We start from the raw sequence: 13,730 nt of genomic DNA, 5'->3' as shown, positions 1-13,730 counted from the left end.
GAAAGCAGTTGAGCCCAGTACATAAACGTACTCCTTTAATTCTCCCATCAACCCACATTTTTTTGGCAATTTGTCCCATTTCTGGGGTAAGCAACATTTGGTGTCAGACATGGAACCTTGCCTAACATGCCTAAAGATAAAACACTCTAAGAAGATGTTTAAAGTACTAGCCCATTGTTGATGGGTTTAATATTTTGTGATAATTCATGCTGTATTTATTATATTACCTATCTCTGTCCATCTGTCCATGGAACTCTGAGAGAAGGGATGGTCTCCTTCGTATACTAGCCTGGGTGGCTGGATAGTGCAAGTCAGCTCGAGGATCACGAAACTCCATTGGGGACATCTCCTGTAAAATATAAAATGAAGCAAATATTTCAGTGAAATTATTAACAATATATGAATTGTATTTATTTTGAATTGTTTATGTCAAAAGGTAAAAATTATGCATTCATGATTATTCATGTTTAATTGATATTCATCAATCAATTTTCTTTCTTCTTGCTTTCTTTCTAAATTTGTTGTAGTCTACCATTAAGCCTGCTGAAGAGCCATTTGTTTTTGACAAGCCAGGGTTTGTGCTAAAGACTAATGATATATTAGGCCAGTCATGGGATTGCATATTTCAGAAGTACAACTCCTCTGGCCTGAGAAAGGTGTTGATTGATGAGGATCTGATATCATGCCTCATTACCTAGCTCAAACAAGAATGAACCTGAATGTGAAATATGTGGTATGTACTCAAACAAGGCATAACAACATCAATCGATGTGAAGGCCATAGTTTGAGCAACTCTTATTGAAGATGGCGGATCGGCGAAAGTCATTGACTGTTGATAACGATGTCCAAACAACCCCAAAATTATCGATGAAATTTAATTTCACCGTAAAATAATGCTAATTATGTGAAAGGTGAGGATGTATGCATGCTAAATCAGTTTGAAAAATCATTAAATACACCCGCATAGATCCGATTAGAACGGATTCTATTGTGTTGTTGGTACAGTAGCAGATACAAATTTTGGCCAGTGCAAGTGTATGTGCTGTGATTTTGCTATTCAATGTGTAAACGGTATTGTCACTTTTCCGTGTGTACAAAGTCTATGGGGAAACGGAATTTCCATTTTCTGACGTGCTGAAACGGAATTTGAGATTTTCTGAAACGGAAAGGCCATTTTTTTAAAACGGAAAATCACTGTCCCTACATAGAACACACTCCTGCAAGGTACATGAACACTGTACAAAAAATTGTTTTCACTTTAATTTAAGACTGGAAATTTATTAGCGTACCGGAAATTTGTAACGGTACATTTGAATTTGCCCTGAATATTTCATTTGAATAAAAAATGAATAAAATCATCCATTTAGGCCTACATAATTTGTACCATACCACGTCAAGTACAAGTAGGTTCCTCTATGTAGATTAAACATGCAGCACAGAAAAAGCATGTAAAGCCTCAAGAATACATGTGTGGGTGTATCACAGGCCTGGTGTATGAATATCATATACATTTGTATTCTGTTTTATAACATACATGTACATAGAAACACAGACATAGTAACATTGAACTTTCCCTTCTTTATTGCGCACACAACAAATGAACCAGGAAGGAACAAAAGGATATCCTCTTCTTAACCAGGGAACTGAAAGGCCATGTGGAGAAGGGCCATTTCTCTTTCATTCTAATAACATCTATCATTGCCCAGACCTTGGTGGTTTCCACCATTCACTATAGGGCATGTTCACACACATATATTTCGAGCCTTAAACTAAAGGACACAAACAACAAGGATAGGCCTACAATTGTGAATCACCACATTCAAACATTTCAGGAGAGCAAAAAGACTCAAAGGCGTAAAGATTAACATCCAAAAGAAATCATAACCATACAAGTCGCGATCAACTCAAATAAAAACATTAATCAAAAACTGAAAATTTACTCGTGTAATCTAATTGATATTAAAAGCAAGCCTAAACTTGCCTTAACTGCAAATCTTTCTGCAATGTAGATCTCCACATTTATCTGTGTAAGTCTATGGACCATGTTCACATGAATTAAAATTCAAACATCTTGGTTCTGTTTTTTCTGTTTTAACACATATGTAAGTCTTGTAAAACAAATTACAGTAATTTGAGTAAATATCAAAAGCTAATGAAATTATTGTCCTTCATTGGCTAATAGAAATTTATCATAAAAATTTTGCATTTGTTAATGATTAATATGAAAAAAAGGACCCAGGTCATCATAGTTTTGTTTTCAAAAGTAATAAAAGAAATTGAACTTGTCTGTTAATTAAATGATGCTGTATGTTTACAGATGTTATACAGTATCTGAGTTTCATATACCGGTAGTCAGATATAATGTCAATGGAGATGTATTGAACTTGAAGGCACATATCATTCACTTTTTATTGAAATGCTTCACCTAACATGCACATATACCAGCATGTTTCTTCTCATGTCGCAATGAGATAAAAAAGCTTTTATCCAAAAATTAAAATATGGCCATGTTCACATTAAAAAAAATGCATTCACTTCTGAAGTACAATTTTCAAAATGTGAAAATATCTTGAGCCAGGTGTTTGTACTGATCATGTTTACTTTGTTAAAATTTCACCTAACCATTGATTATACACCTTTATATCAATCAGGTTTCTTTACATGAGGTTTCTTGAGTGCAGAATGATGACCTATAAAAGTTTAAAATGTAGCAGTTTTTGTTTACGATAATCAATATAAACCTAGAGACCAAGAGAATGCTCACATTGAGCATTAAAAAATTCTAAAACTCAGAATATATTAAGCAGATGATTTTTTTCATAATCATAACATTTAATGTTGCCTTTGAAGCATTTCCATTCCAGAAGAAATCTACACTAGTTATAATTTTGCCTTTTATATTCAAAGAGTTCCAAATAGGGATATGAGGGTCAATCAGGAGGAAAATTACACAAGGGCTGGGGAGATTTGGCCCCCGAAATTCTCAATACAGCCCTGGAAACTCAAACAGGAGCCCTGGAAAATCCCCATTCATTGTAATGTTAAGGCATCCATTAGTAGCTCCATGGTAAAAGCTTATCCAATGTTAGAGATTTAGGCAAGAAGTAGTGAAAAAAGCCCCCCCCAAAAAAAAAAGTGATAATAATAAGAATGAATGAATGAATGAATAAATAAATGAAATAAATGAATGAATAAATAAATAAATAAATAATTGTTTTACCTGGGGTCAAGTATTAAAGTTCAATCATTCAGGGCATAGCACTGTCCGTTCACACACCTAGAAAGTTAATAAACTTGCCGCAGATGTTTTATATTTTGTTCACACTTAAAAAATTACACTCATCCACAATGCATTTTTTCCCCTCTCATCTATTTGAAGTATTGAATAATATTCGTATCATCTTTCTTTTTTTAAGAAAGAGCAATATACTAATGCCAGGCCTTTAATTTTGTTTGAAAGGAGCATGGCAAAGTCACTTTTCCAGACATACATGTATTTGTATTTACAACATATCGCCAAGAGTCTAGACCAGTTTTTTTTTTTTGGGGGGGAGGGGTTATGGTTCTTTATCTTAAATACTGGAGATCACTTTTGTCATTCACAAAAATCACAAACATGATACTACTTTTTAAAACACTTGTCTTTATCAAATCAAAAACATTAAAATGCCAAAAAATGCAGGTACACGCCTTCATGTACTGTATATGCATTATGCAAATTGTGAAAAAAATCCATGGTCTGAAACTAAAGCTAAGTTCTACATATAGCAACAAAAATGAATCACAAAGAGATTGTTCAGAAACATTCAAAAGTGACTACATGATAAAGAACTGACACTTTTGAAATCTTTATGGAAGTACAGTGACAATAAAAATATTTTCTCCCAATATTTCTAAAGGGGAAGTTCACCCAGAAGAAAACTTTGTTGTAAAAAATAGCAGAAAAAATAGTAAAAAATATTGGTGAAGGTTTGAGGAAAATCCGTTAGAGTAAGAGAGCTATTAGAGTTCAAAGTTTTGGATTTGTGACGTCATAAACGAGCAGCTGCCCCATGTGTTATGTAATATAAAATGCATGAATTTAAAATTTTGTATGGTTCCTGATGACTTAATTTCGTTTTCTATTCATGATCAGGTGTGAAATGATTGATCTATTGATATACAAAAACCATTTTCAATTTTCTGAGAAAATGACATTTCATTAATTTTTTACCATTCGCTATGTAGGCATGCTGCTTGCATATGACGTCACAAATCAAATAATTGAAATTCTAATAACTTTTTCTCAAACCTTCGGCAATATTTTTTATTATTTTTTCTGCTATTTTTACAATAAACTTTTTGTCAGGGTGAACTTCCCCTTTAAGGTGCATGAATCTGAAAGATTAATCAAACATGAATTCTAAAATGGAAATTAAAACTATCAAATATATATGCTTACGTAACTTTTCTTTACATAATGAAATGACTCAAACATACTGAACCATTTTCAATGCTCTTGGAAATACTTTATTTGTAAAATCCTGAATGAAAACATGACAATGTCACATCTTGGTCATTACAACAAATCCAGCTTATTATGGTTTTGCTTTTAAATTTCCCCTTTAAAGCTACCACAGACTCTTGGGCATTGATCCAGACAATAAGCCCTGGGAGTCTTTCTGCTTTTTTTCATTCCCCATCAGTTTCTATTTATAATTCTTGACGGGCACAAATGTCAGCTCGGAACCGTCAGACTGAAACTGAAATACTGGATAGTTTGAATATTACCAACAGCTAGCTTCTTTTATAATGCTTTCCCTGAAGGTGTCACATTATATCATGTGACACCTGAGCAGTATTGAGGGCAATTCAGGTGCTTTTAAAGGTGCTATTCAACATGAAAGTCATTGAAGATTCCGAGAAGACATGTTGTTGCATACCAGTAAAGCTCTTAAAAAAGATTATGTAATTGTGTTCGAACATCCACCCCCTCCCCAAATCAGTATTTCAACATTATTTGATGAGCAAATGTGTAAATTATTTGTAAATTCTTACTTTTTACTTTTGCTATTAAAAGAGAGAGGGATGCCTTTATATCATGTTTTCCTAAGATTATTGAAACCAAACATGTCTGAGAACATTATGCTAATAGTTGCCTCCAGTTCTATCCAAAGCCAACCATGTACGATCCCTGGGGGTACTCATGTTTTTAAATGGAAATGTCATTCCATACATTAAAATCAATACTTCTATACTTTTCCCTTCAACTTGTTCATTCATCAATGCATATTTGTAAACATATGTCTACTTTATTCAGTCAAAACAGAAATTACAGTATCATATCTTCTTGATTTCCATTTAATACTGACAAATTGAAAATGACTCTTACTTTTTATTTATCAATGATGCATGCAAACTCAAACACATACATTGTAGACCAACACATCATAATGGTATTTAGAGAACTTGAAAATTTGATCACTATTTTGTTTTTTAGATATGTATGAAACATCATTTTTCAATTTAAAAAAAAATCAGCAACAAATCATACAAGTAGTCCCACATGTAGAGAGTTCAATGTAGGTAGATAGAGTGTGACATCAACTGGAAATTATCTTTCAGAGTCAAGAAAGGGAATATGAAAATATCCTTAATTTTTGTGATAAGTACCAATAAAAATAATAAAATATGGAAAGTAAATGGCCATTCATAGATGTAAACATTTCATGGATGTAAATATGTAACATTTTCAGCATTTTTGGGGGAAGGATTATTTACCCCCTCCTCCCCCTAAATACCTGTTTAAAACTATAATTTCAAAAATTTTCAAAATAAATGTATAAGACTCAGGCCTACTTCTATAAGGACTAATTCTTATTACCGGTACTCTGAATGCTTGAAATAATAAAGAGGATCTCATCGGTTGAAATAAGACACCCACTGAATGTACTACAGCATCTTAAAATGACTACTCGACCCAGAAACAAAGCTGATTATTTGTCCTCAGGGAAAACGATATTGGTATTAAAAAGGCTACCCTGGATAAACAAATATTCAGGATTGCTTATTATACATGTATTTTCTATTTACACAAACTCAAAGCTAATCATAGGGTGAAGCTAATTTAAACAGCACCAGCTTAAAAGACCTAAACTACATGCATGTACGTACATGTAAAGGTTCTGGATACTAATACTCAGGATGCCACATTTTGATCATGTAGACTTGTAATTGTCTGCTGTTTTCACACCACACAAGTTGCCAAGAAATAAATGTTTTCTTCCATGACATCATGATATTCAAACAAACTTATAATACTTTCAATTATTAAATGGAAAGGTACTAGGCTACATGTAAACTGCATGGGATAAGATTGTGTGCTATCTGGAGATCTTTGGACAGGGAATCTGGATAAATAGTCTGGATAACCACACTTTTCTCTTTTGACATTAAAGCCTGTGTATAGCTTTGGTAAAGGGTCAATAATGTGATTGATAATCGAATATCATCTAATATGACAGTCTTACTGAAGTGTAGAGACCGTTAGATATTTTTCAACTGCACTTCTCTGAGAAAATTTCAAATATTCAAATCTTGGATATATAGCGCCCTCTCTCGGCGATGCTTGTTTTAAATTTAAAAAATGGGCATTCAAGCACTTATCTTATAAATTTAGTGATTAGATATCCAAAAGTTACAGACAAAGAACATGTCTTGAAAGTTTCAGCCCATTCCATGATTTGGAATAGGATTTAATTGAAAGACAAAAACACACAGATATTTTAATTTGATCGGGTGACCCGATCAAGTTAAATTTCCATGTAAAATCGCAAAATTTATCCTGTAAAACACATTTTCATTTCATATCCTCCACATCATAACTGTTATAGGTCATATCCATTCATATTAGCTAGCAATGAATTGGAATAGTGATAGGTGCATTTTGGTGGATTTACCAAAACTATACACAAGCTTTAACAGATAAAGCTGGATGACCTGGCAACAGACTACTAGCAGACAATTTAATCACCAACACCTCTCCACCTGGGGCTAAAGCAATGACATCATTTTGAGGGGAAGTACCTAATGTGAAGAGTCACTAAAACCACAATCTGTGTGTAACATTTATTATTACACCCAAGGTGAGACTCATATTTTTCCCTGATAGACCTGTGTTGCTTCATTTTTATGGACAATTTCTGAGCTTTGAAGTATTATTCCTAACACAGTGTTAAATTGTAAAGTGCTGTGATCAACCAAATGATCAATATTTAAATGCAGGGCCTAAAAGTCTAATTCATTAATATGAAAATTGAATTAGTCAACATAAACTTACTCCCATTTTGAAAATTATATTCAATGTTTTAAATATATAGGCCAACATAAATCATAAGTTCATGCCATTCAAAATTATCAAGAGACCGACAGTATATCTCAACAACCAAAATTGTCAATATACTTGTAAAGCACAACATAAATCAAAGTCTGTAAATTCTTTAAACAAGTTTCTAAAAATGATAATAGTAATACTCAAAAGAGAAAGTTAGTTTCGACACTTCGCATATTCTTAATTTCAATTCATTTTTCGCATCTATTATTCCTATAAAATTAAAAAAGAAAAACAGTGAATAAATGGCTACTTATAAAAGCTTTTTAGTCTTTATACAACACACTGTCAGTTCAGCGTTCAATAATGAATGCCACTAACTGCATACTGACAAGTTGGTTTGTCAAGCTAATGAACATGACATTTTGCAGATAAAGCTCCGGTAGTCTGACATTTAAGAAAAATTGTATTGCACACAAGAAGAAATGTCAGGATGGAGTAAAAATGTAATGGTAATGTAAACAGTCTGATTCATCAGGCTTTAAACATCAAAATACAATAGAATACCAAGAAAGCAGAGAATGGAGAGATAATATTCATTAAAATGTATGTCTAGCCTCTAGGGCTTTCTTCGTAAATTATGATTAAAAAAATAAGTTTTTCACTCCATCATACCAGGGAAGTAACTCCCACTCCCCTGATCATACATGTACATGTTGGCAACTCTGTGTTCAGCAAAATGAAGCTAAAAAAATCAAGCTAATGAAATCTCAATGTATTGGGAAGCATACAAAATCACATATCAAGTAGGCCTTTCCCCTTTCATAATTTTGTGAATAGGGATCAAATGCAGCTTACATGTACATGAATGTCATGAAAATGTTTTGTGAAATTAAGCGAAAATTTTAAATGTCATAACTCTCTTATTTTACATCTGATTTTGATGAAATTTTCAGTGTTATGCTTGTTGGATTTTTCTCTTTTTATTCAAATCAACTTTTTGTTGGGGTGTACTTGTCATTTAAAGGAGGACTTTATCCACACTCCTGCTACTCTCCATCTCATTTTCTAAACTCTAAACAGGATTTGAAACAATACCGCTTATTCTCTGGTCGGTCTTGTTTCAAAAGCACAGGCACTGCACTTACTACTACATTGTATAACAATAAGTTAATATTTCCTTGATGCCTTCTCAAAAAATAAAGTGGAATTCTGAATTTATGAATTCAATTTTACTGCAAAACCACATTATTCTGATCTTTATTCAATCCAGACTGTTTATAGGGGAATTCATGATAGGGGTATTAGAGTTTTATGATCACAAAAAATATGAATGCATTTCCAGAGTAATTGTTACTCTCAAGCCAAATGAATACATGGGGGTAATGTGTAAATACACCCTGAAAATAACCAAAAGACCCCCCCCAAAAAAAAAATTTTCACTCCAATTTTCTTCTTTTACACACAAACTTATTTAAAACTTGTAATTTATAGAACAAAAATCAATAAACTTCATTTCACCTTAATCTCTCTCTTTAAAGCTTTCAGTGACTTCATGAAAGACTCGTGATTCTTACTGCATGTGACCAGGCATCAATTTTTATTTTCACTCTTTCACTCAGACTGAAGAGGTGATGAAAGAATAAAGGAAGTAGCCTCATATCACCATAATTGCCATACTCCAGGATGAAAAAAGACAACTATATTTTGCTGAGCCCCCCCCCCCCACCCTGCATACCATTATTTCTGAATTACTGCGCTCACCAACACAGATGACTAATGAATTTCTATATACATGTACATGTAGTTACATGGTTACCAAAACAAATTCAAGGACTATTCTAGGATTTCCCAGAAATATAATTGAAGATTTCTAAGATTCCACAGATTTCAAAAACAAGAACCTGTATTAGAAAAAACAAATCTTATTGCTACAGATATTGATATATTATCAAATCAGAAACATTTCTGGGGAGAGCACATTTTGAAATTTCAGGATATTACAAGACTTTTTTATTCTATTTTTAGGACTTTTCAGGAGATTCAAGGCTTTCAAGGACCCACAAGAACCCAGTGTTAATACCCCCTATTCTTACAATGTAATTTAAAGGGGAACCCAGCCTTGGCCATTAAATGTTGTGTTGGGAAGGAGAAAAATAAATTAAAGAGAATGGCGAAAGTTTGAAAGAAATCAGACAAGCAATAAGAAAGTTATAGCTGCTTTAAAATTGAGATCACTAATAGTATGTTGATTTCAAATTGGCAACTGGGTAAGTAAATTATGACATGAGGCAAGGACAAATTTCCCATAGGCCATGTACTTTATTATCAGGGATTTGTGGTTTTCTCCTAAGTACAGATTCCCCTGGGGCAGTAATCTTAATATAATCCAGGTAGTATATTGTTTTATGTCCTGATGAAAGAAAATATGATTTAAAATAAAACTTTTTGGGAAAATGACATTTTAGCCATAATATGTATTGGAGTACATGGAAGAGAAGTCCTTGCCTTACATCACTATGACATCCCATATGCGGCCAATTTGAAGTATCCATGGGTAAAGTGATTACCAATATTTACAACTTTAAAAAAATCATAACTTTCTTGTTGTTTGTCCAATATTGTTCAAACTTTCACCTATCAACTTGTCTAATTTTTCTTTTTCTTATAAAAACAAGTTTTTATTTGGGTTGGATTCCCCTTTAACTATTTCATTGTTTGTATTGTTTTAAAAAATAATTGTTTCAGATAACTCATAAACTCATGGTACAGACAACATGGTTCCTTTAAATGCACAGGTGTGTTTCAAAAATGCTTGATTTTTTAATTCAATCATTTGCTCCAGCTGCCCATTGTTGCCAGTTTGAACGATGTGATTAAGCTAATGATTTCACTGGCACCAGACATAAAGGTCAATGACTTTCAATTCATAATGACAAATGCAAACATATTTTGATTGATAATAATCCTCAACAGCCCTATGACCTGACTGTAAATAACTCCTGCCAAGGAAGCAAAATTGATCAGTTGCCAATTCATAAATATTTGCATTTCTCAAGAAAAAGGGGAGACTTGGGTTGTAATGTCACCAAGAATTAACATCACCCACACCAAAATATATTGCACTGAGCTTTCCGTCTAATGCCATCAATTTTCTCTTTCAACTGCAGTTTCTTATCAATTTTCAATCTAAGAAGAATTTTGTGCACATATAGCTTTAACAGACTTTATCATTGCAAGCATTTGCTTTTTCATTAATATAAAACTTTCAATAAAAACCATTTCCATACTTTTAGATTCATTTCCCCTTAATTGTTTGTAATTACAACTTACAACCTCTATGATTTTAATTGTAATCCACCATGATACACATGTCAATATAGTTGTGGCCATTGCAATATTTCTCTAATTATACTGTAGGTAATGCAATTCTTTTATCTGTGTTCTCAACACAAAGCTATAAAAATGAGATCTTCCAAATACAAGGTTATAGTGCTATTGGACAAATTGAATGAACAACCACACTTACCACCCTCTCACACAGTAAAAACAAATTGTAATATGAATGATGATTCCAGTGAAAAATAAGGCTATTGATGAATATTTAGCACATGTGAAACCAAACTAGAAAATGAATAAAATCTCAATGTAGCAATCATCATTACAATGATGATTCAAGATTCACGTGTGAAAAGGCCCATAATTTTTGCCCATCAACTAAAAATAATTCCTGACTGATCCCTTTAAACCAACCCGGACTTTGCCATGTTTGTTGATGTGGAGTTTTAACTTGCTCTGAATACAGGCAAGCTGTCTGGCTGGTTGCCAAGTTGCTGAGCTGTAGAAGGTGAACTCTTGGCATCCCACTGCTATTCATGTTTGCTATCTATTTATCTGGTTTTGACATATGGTTTATAGCCCTACACTGTGCAGTGAGAGCTGCTGGTTTGGAGAAAACATGAACTGGACATTGCTTATGCCTGCAATGATGAAATCTATCAAAGCAGTTGATAGTATCAACCTTTTATATTTCAAATTTGGGCAAGGTATGAAAATTATTCCTTACAATTATCAACTATTGCCACATATTCATAGGTGAAAAAATTTCATAGAATTGCAAAATTCTAACCCTGGTTTATAGGCCTACCTAGATGTATGAAGCCAACAACAAAGTGTAGGAAACGGATATCAAACAAAGTGAAACCGGATCTGTTTTGATACCTAATCTTGATCAAACTGAACATTGATCTACATACCATTAAAGGGGAAGTTCACCCTGAAGAAAACTTTGTTGTAAAAATAGCAGAAAAAATAGTAAAAAATATTGGTGAAGGTTTGAGGAAAATCTGTTAAAGAGTAAGAAAGTTATTAGAGTTCAAAATTTGGGATTTGTGACATCATAAACGAGCAGCTGCCCCATGTGTTATGTAATATAAAATGTATGAATTTCAAATTTTGTATGGTTCCTGATGACTTAATTTTGTTTTCTTTTCATGATCGAGTGTGAAATGATTTGTCTATTGATATACAAAAGTTATGGTGAAAACCATTTTCAATTTTCTGAGAAAATGACATTTCATTGATTTTTTAGCATTCGCTATGTAGGGATGCTGCTCGCATATGACGTCACAAATCAAATAATTGAAATTCTAATAACTTTTTAATTATTTGATGAATTTTTCCCAAACCTCCGGCAATATTTTTTATTATTTTTCCTGCTTTTCTTACAATATACTTTTTGTCAGGGTGAACTTCCCCTTTAATAATCTTCACTTCATATCTGACTGAGTTGCAAGCAGTTAACTTTTTTAAACATTTGGTAGGGATAGGTCAAATGTACAACTGGGGGAGAGGTTCAATCCACTAGATTCTTATGACAATTTTTAATAATAATAATTAATATTCACATTCTGAAGTTGGTTGAAGAACACGTACATGTACGAAATGTTTCTGTTTTGAATTCTGTACAAAACCAATTTCATGCCAAATAGGCACCCTTTATTGCTTTCAATATTAGAGTGAAATCTGCATTTTTTTTCCGTCTGAACAATTAAGGATAAGTTTGATACAAAATAAAGATGCCATCCACACAAACCAATCCAAACCAAAACTATCCAAACACAAATGTGAAAGGGGTATTACAATACTTCATACACACAAGGACTTGATCATGCATGCAGAATTAATCAATGACATCAGCAGATATTACAATAGCTGCTATTGCACACTTTTGCCAGACAAAACAAAACACTCAGTAATGTGGGTCAATATCAATGGACTTTGAGCCTTACACTGTAACTTGAGCAAATACCACTAATGTTATTTCACTATGAAGGAGATAATACAATGCATTTGAGTGGGTGAAAATTGGCATACCAAATGCTTTTCAACAAGAGACATGCCCTAGTTTTAAGTTTATTTAATTTTTCATTCATTTTTTTCTTTAAATAATGAAAATAGATAAATATGATTGATCTTGAAGGTACCTGCAATAAACACTTGATTTCATAAGAAAGTCTATAATCCTACTTGTAAATTAAAATCATTAAATCTAAAAAGCTGAACAGGTAGCACTGTGAGAAGTACAAAAAAAATCCATTGACTGGGATTGTTAAGATTGAAAAGTTAAGCACTTATCAATTACAGCACTCTCAGAACCATGTTTACGATCGGCGTTATGAAACGATGTTTGAAAACGCTGATTTTGTCTACACAATGGAAGCATTAACAAACCCTTTGAATAAGAATGAGAGATTATTACCAAGTAGCCATTATTTAATATAAGGGAGTGGGAAAGAAAACAGTCATTGACAAGGAGTTTAGAAAAGAGGCAGAAAAGAGGGTAGAAAGACAATGTGGTTTATATCAGAACTACACACAGGGTAGATAAAATTAATCCATTTAATATGAATACTAAACAGCTTTAAATCACACAAAATGACTCAACACTGGCGCCGTACCATGCCCAATTGCATAAATTTTACAATTTCACAGTAACATGTTTGATTCTAAAAGAGCTTTATACAAACTGCTAAGTAATCCGACAAGAATCCATTCTATCAAATCGATCTGAATTGTCAATATGCATGTACATGTATCCATTGCGGCATGACAAGTTATCTTTTCCCTGTTTAATTTTATACAGATTGAATATAATGAAGGAAAGAAGTAAGCTGCACTTTAAATGCTGTCTGGAAAAGGTAAGGATATGATAAAATCCTCAATTTCTCCAGTTCCAAAGAATCATTGCAATTCAATCGAACAAAAACAACGAAAGGCGGAGGACATCCCAAAAACCTGACACGTTCTTCTTAATCACAGTACCAGTCAATTCTTTTTATCATTCCCTTCTTCATTGAATCAACAAATATCGATGTGATGGTGCGTGCGCATCTCTGCACCAAATTGTAACTGGCAAGTG

General features: G+C 33.0%; 1 protein-coding gene across 4 annotated transcripts in view; it reads right to left on the bottom strand.

The window, feature by feature from the left end:
- LOC121408942 (nuclear receptor corepressor 1-like) overlaps nucleotides 1–13,730 on the bottom strand; it is a 76,869-nt gene that overhangs the window by 30,073 nt on the left and 33,066 nt on the right. For all 4 annotated transcript variants that reach the window (XM_041600672.1, XM_041600673.1, XM_041600669.1 and 1 more), the window contains exon 3: nucleotides 228–349. In XM_041600672.1, the coding sequence (XP_041456606.1) occupies nucleotides 228–349 (122 nt within the window). The remainder of the gene's footprint in view (nucleotides 1–227; nucleotides 350–13,730) is intronic.

The sequence above is a fragment of the Lytechinus variegatus genome, chromosome 2 (genome assembly GCF_018143015.1).
Source record: "Lytechinus variegatus isolate NC3 chromosome 2, Lvar_3.0, whole genome shotgun sequence".
NCBI lineage: Eukaryota > Metazoa > Echinodermata > Echinoidea > Temnopleuroida > Toxopneustidae > Lytechinus > Lytechinus variegatus.
This window is presented reverse-complemented; position numbering and strand designations above follow the sequence as displayed.